The sequence below is a fragment of the Mobula birostris genome, chromosome 8 (assembly GCF_030028105.1).
Source record: "Mobula birostris isolate sMobBir1 chromosome 8, sMobBir1.hap1, whole genome shotgun sequence".
NCBI lineage: Eukaryota > Metazoa > Chordata > Chondrichthyes > Myliobatiformes > Myliobatidae > Mobula > Mobula birostris.
The window spans coordinates 35,022,078-35,046,228 of NC_092377.1; the positions used below are offsets into that span (position 1 = coordinate 35,022,078).

The following is a 24,151-nucleotide window of genomic DNA, read 5'->3' on the forward strand; positions in this document are numbered from 1 at the left end:
CCTTGTTTGTCTTCCCAAAGTGCAACACCTCACAGTTGTCTACACTAAATTCTATCTACCATTTTACAGCCCATTTTTCCAGCTGGTCTTGATCCTGCAGCAAGATTTGGTAGTGTTCCTCGCTGTACACTCTACCCCTAATCTTGGTGTCATCCGCAAATTTTCTAATCCATTTTAACACTTCCACACTTGACATTTTTCCTGATGAGTAATGCCACCCCTCCCCCTTTAATCCCTCCTGTTCTATTACCTCTAAAGTAATGGAACCCTGGAACACTGAGCTGCCAGTCCTGCCCTTCCTACAATTAATATTCATTCATGGCTACAATATCATAATTCTACGTGGTGATCCATGCCTAGAACTCATCTGCCTTTCCTATATTACTCCTTGCATTGAAATATGCACAACTCAGAACATTAGTCCCATCATGCTCAATCTTTCAATTCCTGACTTTGTGCTTAAGCTTAACAACATCTTTCCTCATAAACACTCCACTACCTGCTCTGATACTCTGTTTCCCATCTCCCTGCGGCTCTAGTTTAAAACCCCTGTGAAGCACTGGCAAGCCTTCCAGCAAAGATACTAGTTCTCCTCCAGCTCAGGTGCAAACCATCCCTTCTGTGTGGGTTCCATCTTCCCTGGAAGAGAGCTGGATGATCCAAAGATCTGAAGCCCTCCCTCATGCAGCATCTCCTTAGCAACATGCTATGCTGTATGATGTTTCTATTTCTGGCCTCACTAGTATGTGACATAGGTAGCAATCTTGAGATCACAACCCTGGTGGTCCTGTCCTTTCACTTAGCACCTAACTCCTTGAACTCACTTTGCAGGAATTCAGCATCCTTCCTACCCATGTCATTGGTACTGAAATGGGTCATGACCTCTAGCTGCTCACTGTCCCACTTAAGAATGCTGTGGACTCGATCTGAGATGTCCCTGACCATGGCACCCGGGAGGCAACATACCATTTGGGAATCTCGTTCTTGTCCACATTATGAATCTCCTAACCAATGAATCCCCTGTCACTACATCTTGCCGTTCCTTCCCCCTTTCCTTCTGAGCTTGACTCAGTGCCAGGGAACTGACTTCTGTGGCTTTATTCTGCTAGGTCATCCCTCCAACGGTATCCAAAGCAATATACCTGTTGTTGAGGGGAATGGCCATATGGGTACCCTGCACTGACTGCCTATCTTCCTTCCCCCTCCTGATAGTTACCCAGTTATTTGTATCCTGCAGCTTGGGTGTAAGCAGCTCCCTATATGTCTGTTGATCAACCCCTCAGCCTCCTGTATAATCCGGAGCACCAGCTCCAGTTCCTTACCATGGTCTGAAAGAAGCTGCAGCTTCTCCCAGTCTTTCCACATCCATCAAGAGAAGAATTCCGCTATGCTGCATGGCGTACCCCCTGTTCTGACTGTTGAATGAGAAGGAAAGAAAGTAAAATTAAATGAAAAAATCTACCTATAGCTTCTGCCTCTCCTTGCTGATGCCCCTATGAACCAATTCCTAAACTTCTTACTCTAACACTGACCCACTCTCACAATGGCTATTCCACTTAAAACTAACTTGTACTTATTGGCAATTGCCAAGGGCCTAATTATGCACAATCTAACTTGTCCTCAGGAACTGTGGTACACAAAATGTCTCAACTTCCCTGCTTACTTCTGTTGAAATCTTTCCCGAGCTACGCAATCCAACGTCTCCTCCGAAACTGTGATGTGCAGAATGGTGCGACTGCCCCCACTGGCCTCTTTTGAAATCTCTCTCCCACCTCTGTCAGGTCTCTTCAGGAAGTGTGGTGCACAGGATCGGGAACTGTGGGCAGAAATAGTCTAAAAATTTTTGGGCTTTTTATGGGATGTCAAAGCCGAGTTTTTTTTACACAGAGATTGATGGGTGACTGGGACGCCCTACCAGGAATGAATGTAGAAGCAGATACATTAGGGACGTTTAAGAAACTTAGAATGGCACATTAATAATAGAAAATTGGAGAAGTATGTAGAAGGGAAGGGTAGATTGATCTTAGGAGAAGTTCGTTCACAATGGGTTTGTACTGTGCTGTAATGTTTTATGTTCTCTGGAGTAAGTTTTCTTTCTTGTGTTTTTCACATTATCTCTGTTTGACCTTTTAAATCTGCATCCACAATACTGCTTTAAATGTTTCCTCCTGTTTTGTTTTAGTGTTTGTCTGGTAGAATATGGTACCTCACAAGTAGAAAATTTCCTTATTATTGCTTATGTACATATGTACAGTATATCTGAGACAGGTCTGGCGTGCCTTTTTTTGGTATACTTTCTTATAAGCATGGTTGTGTTTCAAAAGTAAAATTAGAGATGTCAAGAGAAGCAGTTATTTGGAATGCTCAGCACAATTGCCCAGGAGCGGAAAATATCTTCTTCATTCAAGAGTTACAATGGGGGTAATATTCTATCTGCAGACCTGGCGGGGAGCCTTGTCTGCCTGTAGTGTGTGTGCATTCATGCATTTATTGCTCATTATTTTCTGACCATTTATTGACGGTGGCAGTAGGAGGTCAGAACATTGATCCAAACATCCTGGGAATATGTACAGTAATTGCTGGTGTTTTTTTTCAAAGAAAAAAAAAGGCTCTCCCTTGAAGTTTGCTTTGTTTACAGTCTGCAATATTCTCTTACCCAAGGATTATATGTTCTACATTTACCTAAAGGAAATGGATAGTGTATCTTAAGGAACTTGAGGAACAATATAAAAAAACATTAAATTGTGAATAACCTAATTAGCTACTGCTGTCCTTTAAAAAAGTTAAAATATTACTGCTGCTAGAAATCTGGAAGCAATTAAGATGTTCAGCATCTTAGTCCTCAACCCTTGAAAACCTGAAATATCAATTCATATTCTCTGTCCACTCTAGTTATTTGATTTTTTTTAGTATTTCCAATATGTGTTATTTTCTCACATTAATTATTGTAAGCAGTGTCAGTGGATGTGCCAAAATGTTCTGACCTGTACATAAGGTTTGTGCAATGGTACTGTGCATTCTGTGACCATCACTGCCAGTAAAAATGAAAGGCAAAAACAAGAGTGGACTTGTTGTAAGTTTCAGGATGTCCTTGAATTCTGGGTTCCCAATGAATTTTAACATTTTGACACGCAAAAGAGGCCCAGATGATTTTAATGCTGCTTGAGAACCTGCAGAAGTTGGAAATACCAAAACAAAACTTGAAAGTGTAGGAAATTCCCAGTTGGTTCGGTCAGCTTTAACATTTCAGCTTGATGAATTTTTGTACGCTCTTTGTTGAAGATGGAGTGCTTTAAGATTCCATTTTAGATGGCGCTACTAAAGGCAAGTGAGAGCTTACTGGTAGTTCAAAAGGCAAGAAATTTGACGAAAAACATTAGTAATAACATCTTTTCTGAACTACATTGTGGCAAACTCTGACTGCAAGCAAAGAAAAGGTGAGCAAAGGTGAAGTGAATTCGAGGGCTGAGCCATGCTGCAGCATTGTAAGATTGATGCGGATGGAATTGGAGCGAGCGATTCGGAGAGGAGGAGTTGAGGCTGAGGAGTTTTGATGCCCCTCCAACTAACCTGGTTGCGAGGTTGGATCGCTGTAAAGTGGGCTGAACTGATTTGGAGAGATTGAGAACGGCTTCAGGCTAAGCGGCATGGGCTAGGTCCAGCGCATTTCGCTGCAGTGAGGCCCGAGCCTCAATGTAAGGCGCGATCTGCTGTTTGGACAATTTAAACTCTGGCCCAGATAGACTGGAAAGGCAGGGTGTCGGGACTGGAGGTGAGGGCTGGGCTGATTTCACTCGCTCCTGTGATGTCTAGTCCTCTCTCTGCAATTTTGAGGCTGTGATACTACCTTGACTGCTGTGCTTTATGTCTGCAAGCTTCACGGCGATTTGTCCCAATAATATGATGAACTGAGACCGATTTGGGTCTGCTCCGGCTGCTCCACGGATTCCGATCTAAGGACTCAATTTGGTTCGGAATTCTGTTGAATTGAATTGACTTTATCACTTACATCCTTCATATACATGAGGAGTAAAAATCTTTATGTTACATCTCTGTCTAAGTGTGCAGTACAGGTCAACCTTCACTAATCTGGCACCATCAGGACCTGAGGAGTGCCGGATTAGTAAAAATGCCGAATTACAGAAGGATCACATTAAGCATAATCAGTGCCAGATAATCGAAGGAACCGGATTAGAGGTAGTCGGATTAGTGAAGGTCGACCTGTATATAATAATATAATATAATGAATAGTATCTACAACAGGATATTCAATATAACATAGACATACAGTTGTGTCAGCACAAGTTAATCAGTCTGATGGCCTGGTGGAAGAAGCTGCCCTAGAGCCTGTTGGTCCTGGTTTTTATGCTGCGGTACTGTTTCCCAGATGGTAGCAGCTGGAACAGTTTGTGGTTGGATTTCCAGTGATCCTTCGGGCCCTTTTTACACACCTGTCTTTGTAAATGTCCTGAATAGTGGGAAGTTCACAGCTACAGATGCGCTGGGCTGTTTGCACCGCTCTCTGCAGAGTCCTGCGATTGAGGGAAGTACATTTCCCATACCAGGCAGTGTTGCAGCCCATCAGGATGTTCTCAATTGAGCCTCTGTAGAAAGTTCTTAGGATTTGGTGGCCCACACCAAACTTCTTCAACCGTCTGAGATGAAAGAGGCACTGTTGTGTCTTTTTCACCACACAGCTTGCTTGCTTGCTTCTATTATTTGCATGATTGTGTTTTTTTTCTTTCTCTGCACTTCGGGTATTAGTCTTTTTTTTATTTGTTTTTTCGGGTTTCTTACTTTGGAGCTGCCTGGAAGCAGTCTAATCTTAAGTATGTGTGATTTATACATACTTTGATAACTAATGTTCTTTGAATCTTTGAAATACAACATGGGTGGTATGAAAAGAGGATACTATTAGATTGTGGAACAAGTAGGAAATTCCTATGCATATGTAATACTGGATCCAAAGGAATACAATTCACTTAACAAATTTACTCTAGCAGATAAAGAATATAGGATGTCAAAATTTGTAGAAATATTCAAGTCAAGCAGCATTCGTGGAGAGAGCAACAGTTAGCTTTTTAGGCCCATGTACTTTCATGACAACCTAGTTGAATGTTCACTGTATATTTATCAAAGTTAGAATTTAGATATATGGTTACACAGACCAAGCCAAGCAGGAAATCTGACTTTTCCTGGATGATAACAACAATTGGATTAAACTCAACAACATTTTCTGTTCTAAAATATTCCAAATATTTAACATGCTGGATGGTAATTAGCTGCCAGGAATGTAATCACTAAAGGAAATAGATGTACTTCATTCCTCCTAATCTGAAAATGTATAATGATATATGCCAGGATGATTAATGATGAATAAATGGCCTCAATCTGTGTCATCCATTTTCTCTGTTATCTTTGAGTTGTGAAAGTGATCTTCTCAAGTATGGGAGTAATTTTCATAGAGTTATATGAACAAAAACATAGAAAATAGAACATTATATCACAATGGACCACAATGCATTACTGACCTTTTAATCAACTCTAAGATCAATCTAACCCATCACTCCTACACATCCTTCCATTTTTCCAACATCCACATATCTATCTGTTTCTTAAGTGCCTCTAACGTATCTCCATATACCACCATCCCTGGCAGGGTTTTCCACACCCTCATCACTCTCTATATAAAGAGTTTACCTCTGATATCACCCCTGTTCTTCTCTCCAATTACTTTAAAATTCTGCCTTCTTGTCTGAGCCATTTATGCCCTGGGAGAAGAAAAGTCTCTGGCTATCCACCCTATCTATACCTCTTATCATCTTGTACTCTCATCGAGTCACCTCTCATTCTCCTCTCCAAAGAGAAAAGTCCTCGCGTGCTCAATCAATCTTCATAAGACATGCCCTCTATTCCAGGCATTATCCTGGTAAATCTCCTCTACAAACTCTCTAAAGCTCCCACTTCCTTTAATAAGGCGACCAGAATTGAACGCATTATTCCAAGTGTGGTCTAACCAGGATTTTATAGTGCTGCAACATTACCTCAGTGTTCTTGAATCAACACTCTGACTAACGAAGGCCAATGCACCAGATACCTTCTTAACAACTCTGTCAACTTGTGCAACAACTTCCAGAGACCCGTGGATGTGGATACTAGGATCCCTTGTTCCTCCAAACTGCCAATAATCTTGTCATTAAGTCTGTATTCTGCCTTCAAATGGACTTTACAGAATCAATCATATTACACCTTTTTGGGTTGGGCTTCTTGCTATTTTTCAGCCCAGCTCTGCATCCTGTCAATGCCCAGATGTAACGTACACCATCTTCCACACTATCAATAACCCTACCAGCCTCATGTCATCTGCAAACATACTAACCCATCCTTACACTTTCTCGTCAAATAACTTATAAAAGTTACAAAGAGTAGGGGTCCCAGAACAGATCCCTGTGGAACATGGCTGGTTGCCAACTTCTAATGGGCAAACCAATTCTGTGTCCATACAGCCAGGTTTCCTTGGATCCCATGCCTCCGGACTTTCTGAATGAGCCTTCCAATGGGGAACCTTATCAAACACCGTTCTAAAATCCATATACCTCACATCCATTTCTTTACCTTTATCAATATGCTTTGTCATGTCCTCAAAGACTTCCAGCAAGATGGCAGCAGTGACTAATTGTGACATATTGCAGACAGCTTACAAAACTACTGGATGCTCCTCTTTTTCTAAATATACAGTACTTCTTCTGAACTGGGATCAATTGCAGCCTTTAATTATTTTTAAGAATATATTTTTGGGCTGACTGAACGATCCGGCGCTTCTGCTATCTCCTGTTGGATTCGGTGGGAAGCGCAGCTATGCCGTCGCTAGGGGTGTGCACTATATCGCTTCCTAATGGCAGACTATAAACCTGTGGTCGGCTCCATTATTCCGTGCCGATTATATTGCCAAGCAAGATTAAAATCAACGGGGATGAGAGTGGAAAATGAGCGTTTGTTCAGTTGGCCTCCGACAGAGTGTGCAGGAGCCCTGCATCCTATGCTGCAAGGTTTGATTGCCTTGGAGGCTCGTGGCTGTAGACTCACTGTCAGCTGTAGTTGTTGCTTAATGTCCTCAGTGCTGAATGCGCTTTACTATTCGTGTGATTTGATCAGGGTCTGCAGCCATCAACACAGTGCTGAACTAACTAACTCGGTGGCTGTGGCCGTGACCGTCGGTTCCTGGACCAACTTTACTTGCCTCAGCGGCTCCTGGCTGTGGAGTCACCTTTGGGGACTCCACTGTTTGGTGCTTAATGTTCTGTGTGCTTTTTCCTGTTTGCACAATTGGTTCTTTTTTCACATATCCGATGGTCTTGTTGTGTGGGGGCTTTTTTTATGGTGTTTCTTTGTTTTATGGCTGTCTGCAAGAAGACAAATCTTAAGGTTGTATACTGTGTACATACTTTGGTAATTAATGTACTCTGAATTCAATCAGGATTGTGCTCTTCACAAAGCTATGCTGACTATCTCTAATAACATGATGTTTCTCCAAATGCTCATAAATCTTGTCTCTAAGAGTCTCCTCAAATAATTTTCCCACCACTGAAGTAAGCGTCTGGTCTACAATTCCCATGATTATCCTAATCAGGTAAACAGGCTCTTAATCCCACCATATTTATACCAACCATCACATGCCTACTGATGCTAATTTTCCAGCAGTCAGCCCATATTCCTCAATGCCATGGCATTTTAACTGCTAGTGTAAATATTTCTTAAGTTGTGAGGGCACCTATCTCCATTCCCCCCCAGCCAATGTATTCCATGGATTCATTCCTTCCTTTTTCCGATGAAGGATCTCTGGCTTGAAATGTTAGCTCTTGGTTTTCTTTCCACAGTTGCTTTCTGGCATGTTGAGTGTTCCTATCATTTTATGCTTTTATTTCATGTTTCCAGCATCTGCGAGTTTGTTTTGATTTTTATTTTCTTGCATTGTTTTTATTTAATAGCATTGAGTATAGCAGTTGTAGGCAAGTAGCATCCATCATCAGAGATCCTCACCATCCAGGCCATGTTCTCTTCTCGCCAATATCATCAAAGAGACGATGCAGAGCCTCAAGAGTCTCACCACCAGGTTCAAGATCAATTACTACCCCTCGACCATCAGGCTCTTGAACGGAGGTGTTGACCACACTCACTTGCCCATCCATTGAGATGTCCACACAATCAATGATTTCACTTTAAGGACTCTTTATCTTGTTATTGCACACTCTTGTTATTTATTGCTTTTAACTTCTATTTACATTTTCACAGTTTGTTGTCTTCAGCACTCTAGTTGGTATTTCATTGATCCTGTTATAGTTCCTAATCTATAGGTTTGCTGAGGATGCCCACAGGAAAATGAATTTCAGGGTTGTATATGGTGATATAAGTGTACTTTGATAATAAAATTTATTTTAAACTTTGAACTTTGAATGTGGCTAATAGTGGGCATACACAGCAAATTGATTAAGATTTAGAAAAGGAAACAAGAAGTCAATGATTTGGGCTTGAGATTATTTTTAGATCTCATACTAATTGATTAACTATCTGTTTAGTTCCAATATTCTATTTGCTATAAATATTACTTAGCACGCTGGGTAATCATGATAATAGGTTAATAAATAATCTATTTAAGTAAAATTAAATTTTGGTCATTTTCAAACTATTACACTTAGTCCAATACAAGGCATGCTTACATTTATTGTAACAATAAAACTGGGCATCATCAAAAATATGCGAAATGTGCTTTTAGTATTATTAAAATTTATTATCTCATGAAGGGGTATTTTGACCTATTGTGTTTATGCTAATCAAGATATAAATGTGAAATTTAAGTAAACTTTTTAAGTTCACTAACTTTTTTTTCTGCATAGCATTCCTTTGCAGCCAAGGGATTGGTTTTCAGCACAGAATAAACAATGTTTGTTTATACAGCAGTCTAACATGAATCTAATCTTTAGCAATCTTTTCATGTTTTTCACAATGAAAAGTGTTTGAATTAACAGTATGCTCCTCAGATTAGAATCCTCTCCTTTCATCGTTCATACCTGTTATTTTGGAATGCTCCAAATTTTCCAATCACTCCAATTTCCAACCAGAACATAGAACATTACAGCACAGGAACAGGCACTTCAGTCTGTTGTTATGCGAAACTAATTATTCTTAATTGATTGAACTAATAGTACCAAATTAAAGTAATCCCTTCTGACTGCACATTGTCTGTATCCCTCCATTCTCTGCATATTCGTGTGTCTATCTCAGAGCCTCTTAAATAGTCTGATCGCATCGGTCTCCACCACCAACAATGGCAGTTTATCCCAGGCACGCAGTGCTCTGTGTAAACTACTTGCCGTGCTCATCTCTTTGGAACATTCCCTTTCTCGCCTTAAATGCATGGCCTTAAAAGTCATTAATGGGCTTAAATGCCATTGAAAGTTCATTGAATATGAAGTTTTGGCAAAGCAAGACAATGGCAAATGGTTGCTAGCAGCTTGCATGTACTGGTATCAGTGCTGGCTCATTTCTTTATGATAATCATGACTTCATAGTCCTTTGCATCATATGTGTTGATCTCACCATATGAAATCCCTCAATTTCTTGACAGATGAAAGAAGTTGTGAAAATCTCAAATTAGTCAGTAGTACTTGGTAGGGCTCAATGCACAAATGTCAGACTTCTCCCACCGTAACCAAATGCCATTTTGGAAGATGGATGTGGGAGCCTTAGCCTGAGGTGACAGATTTCTTTGCACTGTGACTGTACTTAATGAACTGAGCCTGAACTTTTTCTGAATCAGACATTCCGTTATGCTGTAGATGATTCTTGAATTAGCTGTAGGGTTCTGCTTTCTGTAGATGATATTAAGACAGGACGGAACATGCCTAAACTTACAAAGCCTTTGGCCATCCAGTGTTATCTTCACAGATTGAAATTTCTCATTGTTGATCCCATATCATTCTTAAGGATTTTTCTGGGACACTGACAGTAGAAACGCTTGTTTTTCTGGTTCTTAATAGAGTTCATGACACAAACTTCTTACACCATAATTAACAGGGCTGAGGCTGTATTCCTGATGAATAGACAGACAATCATGTTTAGGATGAGCATCTTCTGGTTCCAGTTATTTGAAGCAAAATTACCAAAGGTGAGGGAAAGGTAATGTCCATTGACATATAATAAGTCAAGTATGAGTGTGTTAGGAAGACATAAGGCGAGGTAGTAGAAGCAATCCACTCTGGACAGAGTGTGATTATTAATAGATTTCGGATGTAGCTTCTATAACCTGTAGCATACAATGGTTTCTTTGAATAAAACAAAGTGCTGGAAGTGCTCAGCAGGTCTGGAGAGTCAGAGTTAATTAACATTTTATACCTGGGATTCTTCATCAAAGCTATTTTCTTGATACTGAACGTAGTGCTGAACTTGATGCATGCTTCAGAGAACTTTTCGTGATTTGCAATTCATCAGTTGGATTCAGCAGCATCTGTGAAGATCAGATCTTTAAAAGGGTATTGAGTGACATCTCATTTGCAATATAATTATCTGATGCTCCACAAGCTGCTGTTCTTGACTCAATTAGTTTCATGATTGATCTTTTTGAAAAACATACTTGTGAAAATAGCGTTAGTGTACCAATGTCATGATGTGCCTTTCTTATTCCTTATATTCCAGGAAACAATCACACACATATTGTAATATTTCAGTAATACAGCTGGTAAAAGGCTACCACTGGCAAATCAATTTGGATGATCTGGGATAATCTGATTTCTAATCAGAGTCATTATTTTAAGAGATTAAACCTGCTCTAAATTTAGATCAGGTGGATGAAGATGAAAATTGTCTATCTTTGATGACAATGAAATGAATTTGGGTGATTTCCAAGCACTTCCCTGTTGGTGTGAATTTACACTACAAAACATGCCCATAATTTGCTGCTAATTGGGCAGTCTCATTCGGTGAGACCATATGGATGGTGATGATTGACGTAAATATCACACTGATACAGTAAATGTTATTTCTTCTGGGCAGTAAATCATTATTCTTCTGGTGTATGCATTCTTAAGTGATTAAGATATACAAATATGTGTTATCATCCAGTAGCTAAACTGACAAATGATGTGAATGCTTGTTCAAAAATAACAAATAAACATTGCATTGGAGCAATCAGAAAACGAAAGTGAAATTATGAAGGGAGACTTGTTTTGTCTTTGCTTAGTTTCCATAATATCAGAGGTTAGCGCTCATGTCTGATCTGCAGTACTAGAACTGAGTTGAGGAGGAATTTCTTTAGCCAGAGGGTGGTGAATCTGTGAAATTCTTTGCCACCGGCAGCTGTGGAGGCCAAATCTGTATGTATGTATGTTTAAGGCAGAGGTTGATAGATTCTTGATTGGTCAGGGCATGAAGGGTTACGGGGAGAAGGCAGGAGATTGGGGCTGAGAAGAAAATTGGATCAGCCATGATGAAATGGCAGAGCAGATTTGTTGGGCCAAATGGCCTATTTCTGCTCCTAAATCTTGTGGTCTTATTTAAAGCAAGGTAATGCAGATCGATATTCCTTTCCTGCTGCTCCTGAGATCCCCACCATCACAGGAGGCAGTCACCTGTCAGTTCAATTCATCTGATATATCAAGAGTTGACTGGGAATACTGAATGCAGCAAAGGCTTTGGGACGAAACAATGTCCTAGCTCATGCTTTGCACTCCATACAACTGCAATTCTCATAGAAATTTTACTGGTACATCCTTCTCACAAGTAGTATGATATCTCCAAAGTTTAAAGTAAATTTATTATCAAAGTACATGTATGTCACCATATACAATCCTGAGATTCATTTTCTTGTGGACATTCAGAGTAAATACAAGAAACACAATAGAATCAAAGAATGGCTATCCCCAAAGACAAGAAACTGCACAAACAAAAAAAAAGTAAAGAAGCAATAAATGCTGAGAGCATAAGAGAAAGAGTCCTTGAAAGTGAGTTGAGAGGTTGTTGGAACAGTTCAGTGATGGGGTGAGTGAAGATGTCTCCTCTGGTTCAAGAACCTAATGGTTGAAGGGTAATAACTGTTCCTCAGTCTGGTGGGGTGGGTCCTGAGGCTCCTGTAGCTTCTTCCTGATGGCAGCAGAGAGAAGAGAGCATGGCCTGGATGGTGGGGGTCCTTGATGATGGATGGTACTTTCCTGCAACATGCTCTGTGTAGATGTGATCAGTGGTGGGGAGGGCTTTACCCGTGATGGACTGGGCCATATCCACTGGTTTTTGTAGGCCCTTTGTCTAGCAGATTATTGCCCAAAAGCCTACACACCTGTCATCATCAGAGTAATGGAAGGTGTCATCACATTTCTTCCGTATGACATTTACTTATCAATAATCTGCTCAGCAATACCATTTTTGCTTTTCACTGTGATTTTTCAGTTCCAGACCACAGCCCAATGTAGGTACAAACATATACCAAAGAGCTGAATTCCAGAATGGGAGGGGTATGGAGGGCTATAGTCTGGGTGCAGGAGTAGACAGAATAATAATTCAGAGATGAGATGTACTCAAGTGCCTGTTTCCACACTATAGTGTTCTGTGACCCTAACTGTATGGGAGTTACTGAAATGACATCAGGGCAGTATTAGAGTCAGTGGACATGAAAGCCGATGCCGCGGGGTATCTAGGGGAGAACACGCCAATGGTTGTATTTGTTCTTTGCACCAAGAATGATGTTTGTTGTTGTGGGATGTTGAATCATCCAAGTCCAAGGATACATGGCAGAAATTCTTCAACGGAGTGTCCTTAGTCCAGTCTCATAGCCGTCATTCCATCTTAAGATCCGAAGTGGATTTATTCACTGATAATTGCACAAGGACACAAGAAAATAGGAGCAGGACAAGTGGCCTCACAAGCCTGCCCCACCACTCAATATGATCATATTTGTTCTGCTCCAGCGCTCATTTCTTCTTCTGTGTCAGTTCCACATAACCTTCAGTTCTTCAATCTTTCAAAAATCTATCTACCTCCGCTTTTAACTGCCTGTAATAAACTATTCCCTGCTAATGTTGGGGTAGAGAATTGCCACTATATATGCGAAGAAATTCTTACACACTTAAGTTTTAATGAACAAACTCTCTATCTTGTAACCATGCCCCTACTCTTCCACTTGTAGAAACATCTCAAACTTTTTATGCCATCATATAGTCTATCATAAGATCATCATCATTCCTCTAAACACTGAGGAATTCAGATCTGACTGATCCAACTGTTCACAAAAAGACACCGCTCTCATCCCAGCAATTAGCTTAGTGAATTTGTTCTGGACTGAGATCAATATTGGTAAATCATTCCTTAAATCAGGAACCGGAATTATACACAATATCTCAGGTGTAGCCTCACCAACATCCAGTATAAACATAACAATATATTCCTATTTCTATACTCTAAATCAAGGGTTCCCAATCTTTTTTTATGTAATCAGCCCCTACCGTTAACCGAGAGTCGATGGACTCCAGGTTGGGCATTGCTGTTCTAAATTCTTCTAATAAAAGGCAAAATGCCATTTTTCTTTCTGTGTGCATGTTAACTTTCTATATGCCATGAATAAAAACACCTAGATCCCTCTATACTCCACTCATTTAAAATCTCTCCCCATTTGGAGAATTCACATTTTGATTTTTCCTATCATAATTTCTCCCCTCATTGAACTCCCATTTTCATGTCCTTCTATTTCCATCTGCTCAGAACCAGCCCAGAGCTGCTTACTTCAACAACCTTCAGGGCTGATAAATGGCAAATAGCATTTGTGCCGCACAATGCCAGGCATTGACCACCTCCAAATTGAGAGGGTCTAGCTAACTACCTATTGTTGATATTCACTTACCACTGCTGATGCCCCATCAGCCACATTTCAGAGATCACTACTACTCAATTGGATCTAGTTGGACATTTATATAAACATTGCAGACACAAGAGCAGGTCAGAGGGTGTGAATCATCAAATGCTAATACACTATTTACATGCACAGATCAGGTATGTGTGTGTGTACACTTGCTTGAATGAGTTTATACAATTAAGAAACTGGACACCATTCACATTCCATTGAACTGGTGCCCCAATCCACACTATAAAAATTTGCTTTACCACTAATGCATTGTATACCATCTGCAAAGTGCAGTTACTTGTTTCAGCTGCTTTTAATGCGCTTCCTAAACAAACAAATGGTACCACCAAGAATGCCATGAAGACAAAGGAGATGTTTATCTACTTCAGGAGAACTGGCACCACTCACCCCCCCCCCCCCCCATATTGGTGGCAGTTAGTTCCATCTCGTGGTAGTACCCATTACACACAACCTCTCATAGTCCCAGAGCACATGCTACACAGTCAAAAAAGCTCACCAATGCCTTTACTTTCTGAGGAGGATGAGGTGAGCGGGACTTTGCACATCCATACTCGCATCATTCTACAGATGTGCAATAGAGAGCATCCTGACAGCTGTTTTGTTGCTTGGTATGGAAACTACACTGCGGCAGACAGGAAGGCTCTACAATGGGCAATCAAAATTACACAATGCTTCACCAGCAGCAGCCTACCATCCATTCAAGGACATAGAAGCAGAAAAGTGCTGGAAAAAAGGCAGCCACATCATGAATGATCCCACCCACCCTGCTCATGGTGTGCTTGTCTCACGCTGATCAGGGAGGAGGCTACGTAGCATCCATGCCAGGATGACCAAACTTAAACACAGTTAGTTTTCCCAAGCAGTAAGGCTGTTCAATTCCTGCACCCACTAAGTTCACCACGATTTTATTATTTCCTGACAGTTACCTTATGTGCAGCTTCACATCACTTTATGGGCAATCAATCAATCAATGTATATAAGCTATCTTATGCATTTATATTTATTGTGTTTTTAATTTTTATTGAGCTTTTTTACCTTTTGTATTTTTTTAAACGTTGCTTTGGATCTGCAGTAACAATTATTTTGTTCTCCTTCACACTTGTGTACAGGAAATGACATCAAACAATCTTCAATCTTGAAGAATAGTGGAAGCTTGAGGAACCAGCTTCTATATAAGTTGTACACCGTCCTGACTTGTAAATATATTGTTGGTCCTTCATTGTTACTTGTCTAATTCATATGCAAAGCTCGGTGAAAGTAATCTTTTTCCCAAAAGGATTGCAGTGTTCCAGGAATGCATCTTTCACCTGGTCTCAATAGAAATTAGAGATGGGAATGTTCTTGCCAGGGCCGACCAGATCCTGAAAAACTTTTATGGAAAAGAAATTGTAGCTATGCATAATATTAACAACAATTTTTGTACGAAAAATGACACCATATCTCATGTTTAATTTTGAAATTATTAACTGATATTGTCTGTCAAGTTGTCTCATGTTTGTTGCGCTGAACTGCTCAAGCCTTATTTAAATACAGGAGGAAAGATCTTGTCTAACCTGCTAATGACTTAATAATTGTAAGAATGCCTTTCCAAATGAGCTGCATTAAACATTGTTATCCTGCGCTCTTGTAGATTTATCTTTGTTTAATTCTTATAGTATGTATTTTGTTTCTTCTACTTCTTTCCCTTGGGATTGAGGATGACTTACTTAACCTTTAGTTCTGTAAACTCCAGATGGCTGATGAAGCCAGTGTGAGAACCACAGACTCTTCCATTGATGGGCAGGAGATGGGAAACAAGGTGGTTGTGTTGTTAATTATTAAGGTGATGTGCTCTTTCCATGTAGTGTTTCGGTGCCCTCCCGATGCATCGTCTTGAGGTTCTCAGTACCATCCTTTGAATGACTATGGGGTAGAGATTCCAGGAGTCAGTGGGAAGGTCCTGAAAATTTTCTTCAGGAAAATTTTGAGCACATCCTTTCTCTCTATCCTGCTAGTAATCTCCTCCCGTCGCAGAACTTGGAACCAAGTGTGCTTTAGGAAGGAATCTGATACATGAATAATGTGGCTCGTCAATGTAGCTGACTAAATGTAACTAGGCTACATGTAACTAGGCGACAATGCTGAGGACATTGGCCAGAGCGAGGATGTTAGTGTTGATTCAATATCCATCCAGTGAATTTGGAGAATCCTGCAGAGGTAATATTGATGGTATTTTTCCTATGGTTGTCCAGGTCTCAGAAGCTTAAAGAAAGGCAGGGATTAGTGTAGAGACACATTTTATTCAATTGTACAATGCTTAGGGCTGTCTCACGTGCACCATAAGCTTCCTTAGATTTTTGAAATTAGATCAAATAGTTACTGTTTTTCAAGGTCCAATATGCTCACTCTGATTCTGTACCATACATGCACTGCATCCAAATTTGGTGTAATTCCATTACTTACGTAGCATTGAATCTTGGCACCTGTGACGTTAGCACTGTACAGTATTTGATTTTTCAAATTGCCCAGAAGATTGTTTAGATAATAGGTTTTCACACAATGCTGAAGGAGGCTATTTCAGACCATCAAATTTATGCCAAGGAGCATAGAACAATCCTATTACCTCACTGATTTCTCTACTGCTTCTCTCAGGTTTTTTCACCCACCTAAACTGGGGGCAATTAATCATGGACTGTTGATCTAACAGTTCACCAATTTTTGGGTTAGGTAGAAACTGGAACATCTTGAGGAAATCCACTTGGTCACTGGGAAAACATGCAAACTTTAACATTGAAACAAGTCAGGGTTGAACCTAGGTGGCTGCTGCAGCTGTGAGGTGTCTATCGTTGTAGCAAATTTCACATTTTAACATTATTGCATCTGCTTGTTCAGTGATTGTGAGAGGCGAGGTGTTGAGGGCATTGCTGACTCCTTGTTCTATTTCATGTTTTACTGTTCAGCAAGTTACATGTCCTTGGTACATCATCTTATTTACAAGTAATTGTATGTGGACTGGTCATGGTTTTCAAACTGTTTGTTGTCTGATTATGATACTAGAGTTGCTGAAATTATTGTATCTTGTCCACATTTTGAAAAGAGAATTGAAATTGAGGCTAATTAAAACATTTAACATTTTGATATATTTTATTTGTCTCATATGGCTGCATGTTCTTTGACTCGTAATTTTACTTATCAATTGCAGATAGACCTGGAACCAGAAGGCAGAGTGTATGTTGTCATAGATCTCTCAGGATCATCAAGTGAAGGTAAATATTTCATTACACAGTTAGATCCACCATAACATCTTTTCTGCTCTTTTTCATTTTGCTGACAGTACATTAATTTGTAAGTAGTGAATTCCTCCATTATCAGTCAGAATAATTGTAAAGCCATGACACACTGCTCTGCCATTATTCTATAAAGGGTTCAACAGTTCTAGGCATGTTCAGCTTTTTGATACAAAGCAGATGATTTGACGACAGCTGTAACATCAGTGATTCATTATGAACCAATACATTTATTCCTCACCATAACGAGATCTAACTCTTCACTCTTTTATCGGATCTCTGGGTGAACAATCAAGGTATCTAAATTTCTTAAAGGGTATAATTAATTGTGCTGTGAATGTTATATGTTGTGAGTGCTGCTTAAACTATATTTGGCTGTATGCAAATACATTACCAATTTATCTGCACCATATATAAAATGCTTCTTTTAATCATGGTTAAGTGGAATTGTACTTTATATTGCCAGGAATAGAATTTTAGCATGTTTTTATAACCAGAGTACATGAATATTTAACTTTTAGGAAAATTATATATTTCTTTATTTCTAATTTCATTGAAAAATATTGTGGTAAAAATCGTGATTTATACTAGAGGTGAAGTGAAGATTGGGCGTTTTGGAGATTAAATTCAGTACCTTGCACTTATTGAGTGTATTCTCTATCACTGAACCAAATCCCTTGGGCTTTGCATTACATCCGCAAGAGTTTCTCAAACAAGCGAAAATTTGCAGATATTGGAAATCAAAGTAATACACACAAAATTCTGGAGGAACTCAGCAGGCCAGGCAGCATCTCAGTCCTGATAAAGGGTCTTGGCTCAAAATGCCGACTGTTTATTCTTTCCCACAGATGCTGCCAGGCATGCTGAGTTCCTCCAGCATTTTGGATTGCAAGAGTTTCTGATTGATTCCTGCCACTCATGTAAGCTGCATTGGGGTGCTGATGCATATAATGCACTTGAGTATATGTAACATTTGAAGAATAACTGATTAAAATTCAGTAAATAAAATGCACTGCTATATTTGCATCTTGCATTGCATGTAATAAACATCGAAGTTTATTGGAAATACTCAAGTAGAAATTAACTTTCAGATCAATGACTTTTACCTTGACTGTTACCTCTGTTTATTTCTTTACAAATACTGAGTATGTCGAGCATTTTTATGTTTTATTTTAGACTTCTAGTTCATTTGTGTCCATTGTATGGAGTTGACTTTTTTAAACAAACCAGCATCTGTGTTTTTTGTTTCCTGCTTATATTGCTGTGGTTTTGTGGAACAGTTCTGCTTCATAGAGTCATAGTGTTGTAGAGCATGAACCATCCATGCTAACCCTAACGCCTATCTTGTGCAAATCCCATTTGTCCGCATTAGGCCGTATCCCTTGCGATCCAATTACCTGGACAAATGTCTTTTAAATGCAGTAATGGTATCTGCCTCGACCATTTGCTCTGTGTTGAGTAATGTGCCCCTCAGATATTTGGAAAACAGCTCCACTGTCCATCATCTTACTGAATCTCAAGTCCCTCGTTTTGAACAAATTTCTGTAACTTCTAAGTTGACATGGTCATTCATTTCCCAGCAGTTCTACAATGATTTCTAAAAATATCTCCATCTCCATGACATAGAAGTGAAAGAAAATCAGAAAGCAAGACTTAGGTGGCTATGCACACACCTACCAGCATGTTCAAGGTGAGATTTGTTTGATCCAAAAGTGAAGATCTTGCAATATGGGATAATACAATGGAATATTTAAATCAGGTTCTTGCACTGCATTTGAAAAGCTGGAAAAACCAGTCAACTAAAGGGAGTTGGAAACATCTGATTTATCGAGCAAGTATTTTTTTACATCATTAGCTGTGAAATGGAGTAAAATAATGGCTTCCCCATCCCTTAGCCACAATCTCCTATACAATAATGCCCCACTCCAAACCAGCATTCTTTTCATGATGCTATACTCAAAGCCTTTCCATGATTGTCTTGAACACATCCAAATGGCTCCAGTTGAGATCTTATACTTCTGGATTTCCTACTTGCCACCCAGCCTCTCTATCTGACCGGCTGCAGCTTGAGACAAGTAGAACAATAGGTTTCCTCAATTAAATCTGACAGAATCTCTGCATTCAAATGTTTTCCAAGCTTGTCTGACAAACTTTAACCACAATGTACATATCAAGGCTGGAAACTAACTTCACAAATCAGCTAATTTCACAGCAATAAATCTAAACAAAAGCTTTAGATGTTTTACAGACATTTACTCTGATGGTGAATATAAATTGCACAGTGTATTCATAATTTTGTGGCAGCATGAAATGGACTAATGATAACTTGGAAGGACACTGGATTCTTTGATATTTTGTCCAGAATAGGATGCTACTAGAAAAGTAGGTTACTATTAATACAAAAAAAATATTTTCCCTTTTTAGCCATAGACTCACTTTTAGTGTTTAAGCATCTTGAAAACATGGGGTGACATGTTCATTAAAATGTAGATATAAATTTCTGTTTGAAATAGATAGTTTTGAGCAAGAATTGAGTATGTTGAAGGAGAGTGTTCACCATGTAAATTGGTGATAACACATGTCAAAAAATAAACCTTATACCGGGTCTTATATTATTTCCAGAATACCATGACTTATTGCCGGCATCCACGTCTTTACACTCTTAGAACAATTTCTGAATTTCCCATCCCACTCCAATCTGTGATTTTTATGCAATACTCATCTTCCCTAACCCCCTCCTTCCCATTCCCTGCTTTGTTTACTTGCCATCTGATCTCTGCCTGCCTTTCCAGTATGATAGGCACCTATTCTGTCAGTCAAGCTGCCTGTCAGGCATGAATTTTCAGAAAAATTTGAATAAGCAGCTCACAGTTTAATTTCTCTATGCTCTTTCATCACCAAATTGGTGATGAAGTCCATATCTCGGATTAATTAATATGCCTGAATTTTAAACCAGGACAGCAGAAATTCTAATTTAAGAATGTCAGGCAAAAAACAGCCAAGTGAAATTCAAAAGGAAAGTATTGTTTTGGTATACAATACACACAATGTTATTGCCGTTACTCCAATGGTAATACTTTGCCATGGGAAATTTCTTATGGAGATTAGCCTGGCCACTCTCTTATTGTAAGCACTTGCAGAACCAAGCTTGCACTTCGTTTCTGCTTCCTGAAAATATATGGTGCGATAATCTTCACCGAAAATGAGATGAGATGTCAAAGAAGAGAGTGGAAGAAAGTATTTTTTGAAAGTCTTACCTACAAAAATACCAACAGTATTCCAAGATACCCTCAGAACCTACAACCCATCTGAATATTGCTGAATTTCAGCCATGTATCTGTTTGCATATAATTACATTTGACATTAATTACCAAGACTGTATTAAAACTGAGAGGGCATCTTAATTACATTGTTGTACTTATTCTAAGACTGCTTGACAAAGACTGAAGCAAAGCAACATAGTCAGAATCAGGAGTTTAGGCCAAATAAACTTACAAGAGAGTAATTCAGCAAACTACTTTGCACAATCACCCAATAAACTTTTATTGTTATTTTAACAAATATTATTTTAATATTTTGCTGATTAAATACTCAGGTCTCTATGTGTTTTTTAGCTTCCAAATAACAGATTTTTATAAATTGTTCCTACAGTGCTGATATATGTCAGGCTTGTTTTGAATCCAACTGTTTAATTCTTAGGTTAGACTGTTTAATTGTTATTTTATTTGCCATCTCACAATTAATTATCTGCTTATATTTTAAGAAGTTTTAAAATACATAAAACAGTTTAATATGCCTCTGATGATACAAAGTATAATTCTGGAAAGCTCTGGAGGTTTTTTATTCTGTATTACTTGAATAAGTGTTTTTCATTGGTTAAATTTGTAGTGCAGTATTCAAATGAGTGCTTTCTAATTGATTAATTCTTACCTGTAGATTTGAATGGAATTTTCCTTATCTCTGGTATAAAAATAACTGTTCTATGCTGATCTCCTGATTCTAACTATTCCTCTGTCACTTTGCCATCTTTAATCATAGCTTTCTTGAGTAAATTGACTGCTTTTATTTATTCCATGTAAGAGTAATTTCACAATGCACATTGTGGAGATAGTTTAATGTTCCAAAATTCCTGTAAGAAGTTTGTATGTTCTCCTCTTGATCGCATAGACTTCCTCCAGGTGATCTGGTTTCTTCCCACAGTCCAAAGATATACTGGTTGGTCGTGTTGGAAACCACAATTTCTTTAAAAGTAATACTTTTTGTAAGATTTGTACTTTTTAGCAAACTTGTGTAATTTTCACACTCGCTGGCAGAAAGCGGTATAGCAGCTAAGCTAACAGCTTTTCACCTTTCTTGTTTTTCATTGGCTAAGTATTAACACATTACCCACATGATGTAATTGTTTTAATTATGTAGCTGATTAACTAATTCATTCCTATCTACAGAATTTTCCTTATCTATAAAAGTAATTTTCAGAGGCTCCATGTTGGCTTCTTGGCTTCTTTAGAGAGTATGCATTGTGCTCAGAGATTAAGGGAGCTAGGGCTTTACTCTTTTACTCCATTCAACCTCTTTGATCATTACTCAGCTCTTTATTTAGTTTGCTTAGTGTTTGTATATTTGTTTGTAATCTAAAGTAAACTGAAATTTTGAAATTAAGACGACTCGTCATTCCTGACTCCCTGAAGAACTCTTAAGGATCAGAAAATAAATGAAGATTCAACAGCAGGTTAATTGGTCATCGTAATTTGTCCCATGATTTAGCTAGGATTAAATCGGTAATAGTATTTTATGAAAGAGATCCAGCTTAATCACTAATTGCATTGTTGTAGCAATTACACAGATCTGTGGTTCAAATCTTTGCATTGCTAAGAAATAGTTTTTAAAGTTTAGTTACTGCTGTAACATAAATATTACAGCCAATTATTAAAAAAACAAACATAAAATATTATTAGTTTTCCTCCCTCAATAGAGCTCTTGAGATATGACCTTTGTTTTTGCAAACAACTTCTCCAAATTTCCAGTTCTGATTTGGAGTTTCTGATGTGCTTTGTACGAACATAACCCATAGTGGTTATTTGAGCTGGAGTGCTTTGTTTATGTAATTCTGCTTGTTTGACATATTTCAATGATGCTGAATTCTAACCAGCGTCGTTGAAATACTGAAAACAGACAGAATGTGACAGCTGGTTGATTGTAGCAAATCGTGATAGAGCTGCAGAGACACTGCCCATCAGTTCTAGGCCGTGATTATGGCTGTCCTACAGATAACTCAAGAATTTCTTCATATGACTCCAAGAACCACTCCCTAAACTTTTGCTGCTCTAGCTCCATCGTGAAATGCTTATTACGAATCTTCCACTTAATGGTTCTTAAAAAGCAGACTTGCATGCTTTTTCTTTGCACGTTTGGTTCCATTGAAGACTTTTAGCCACCAATTTTCAAACAGTTTTGTTATCATAGGAGTTTATGTTCAGGAATTTTGCAAATCGGGAAAGGGAGCAGGTAAGGTGGGTATTGAACAGGGCTAGGCCAGTGAGATGTTGCACTGGAGGTGGATTAAAAGTGCTATCCAATATTTAACAGCTGGCTCGAAAAATAAATTAAATACTTTTTTCAGACATTGAAGCTGAGTTGAAGTGGGTGGCTACCGGGAGATCCTGTCTGTTGTGGCAGACGGAGCTCCAGTAGCCACCCACTTCAACTCTGCTTCCCATTCCCATTCATATATGTCCATACATGGCCTCCTCTACTGCCATGATGAGGTTAAACTCAGGTTGACAGAGCAACACCTCATATTCCATCTAGGTAGTCTCCAGCCCCTTGGTATGAACATATAATTCTTCAACTTCCGGTAATTCCCTCCCCCTCCCTTCCTCTATCCCTATTTCACTCTGCCCCTCCCCCAGCTGCCTATCACCTCCCTCATGGTTCCGCCTCTTTCTACTACCCATTGTTTTCCTGCCTATCACCTCCTTGCTTCCCCTCCCCTACCCCTTTGTCTTTCAAATTACAGGTTTTTCAACTGGACCTACCAGCCTTCTCCTTCCAACCCTCCCCCCACCTTCTTTATAGGGCCTCTGCCCCTTCCCTCTTCAGTCCTGACGAAGGGTTCCGGCCCGAAACGTTGACTCATTGTTTCCACGGATGCTGTCCGACCTGCTGAGTTCCTCCAGCGTGTTGTGAGTGTTGCTTTGATCCCAGCACCTGCAGATTATTTTGTGTGGGCGGAGAAAGATTTATGATGGACACTGGTGGGGTTTACGGTCTTTTGGCGGGAGATGTGGGGAAGAGAAGATCAGGAGAGATGGCAGAAGGATTCGATCTAACAGAAAGATGTGATTGCAAGGAATACTTTGCAAGGCGAAGGGAGCTCTACGGGTGATTGGTGATAAGAATTTAGTGCTGTGAGTAACAGCTATACCCACCTTTTGGAAGATATGAACTCCAATGAAATGTGCATATTTAGACTGATTTAAATGTAATGAGCTCTTTTTTTTCTTTTCATTCTTTTCTTTTTCTCAGTAACTATTTGATAAAGCTGAAATTAGTAAATATACTTTTGTTATAATTTTATGTAATAGGCAAACTGTTATTTCTCACTGACTGATAATTGTGTATGGACAGTACTTCCACAGCATTTACTCAGATCTGGGTTCTGTGAATCAGAACATCACAACTTTCCTGTTTGGTTGAACCCCAGATCATACTGACCCTAGACATACATTGCTTATGAAAAAAAAGTCTTCTCACCGCTGAGTCACGTGGCTGTTAGCTGAGTCTGCTATTGATCCGAGTTTGTATACGAGCCCGATCAGAAGGTTACAATTGTGGGGTGCCTGACTGGGTTTCACTGGATGCTGTGATTGCTGTTAAGGATTGATTAAATGGTTTGTGTGCTTAAACTAGTGTCAGGGAAAGTGAATGTGGTACTTGTTATGGATGCCGCAGGGAATAAAGTTTGGTGCAATTCAAATAT

The 24,151-nt window shown here is 39.2% G+C and overlaps 1 protein-coding gene across 3 annotated transcripts in view; it reads left to right on the top strand.

The window, feature by feature from the left end:
- prkcea (protein kinase C, epsilon a) overlaps positions 1 to 24,151 on the top strand; it is a 651,762-nt gene that overhangs the window by 170,318 nt on the left and 457,293 nt on the right. For 2 of the 3 annotated variants that reach the window (XR_011886793.1, XM_072264998.1), the window contains exons 2-3: positions 17,088 to 17,151; positions 18,021 to 18,092. Coding sequence is in view for 2 of the 3 variants with exons in the window: in XM_072264998.1 (XP_072121099.1) it covers positions 17,088 to 17,151; positions 18,021 to 18,092 (136 nt within the window). In the remaining variant the exon portion in view is untranslated. The remainder of the gene's footprint in view (positions 1 to 17,087; positions 17,152 to 18,020; positions 18,093 to 24,151) is intronic. The other variant, XM_072264999.1, reaches the window with a different exon arrangement.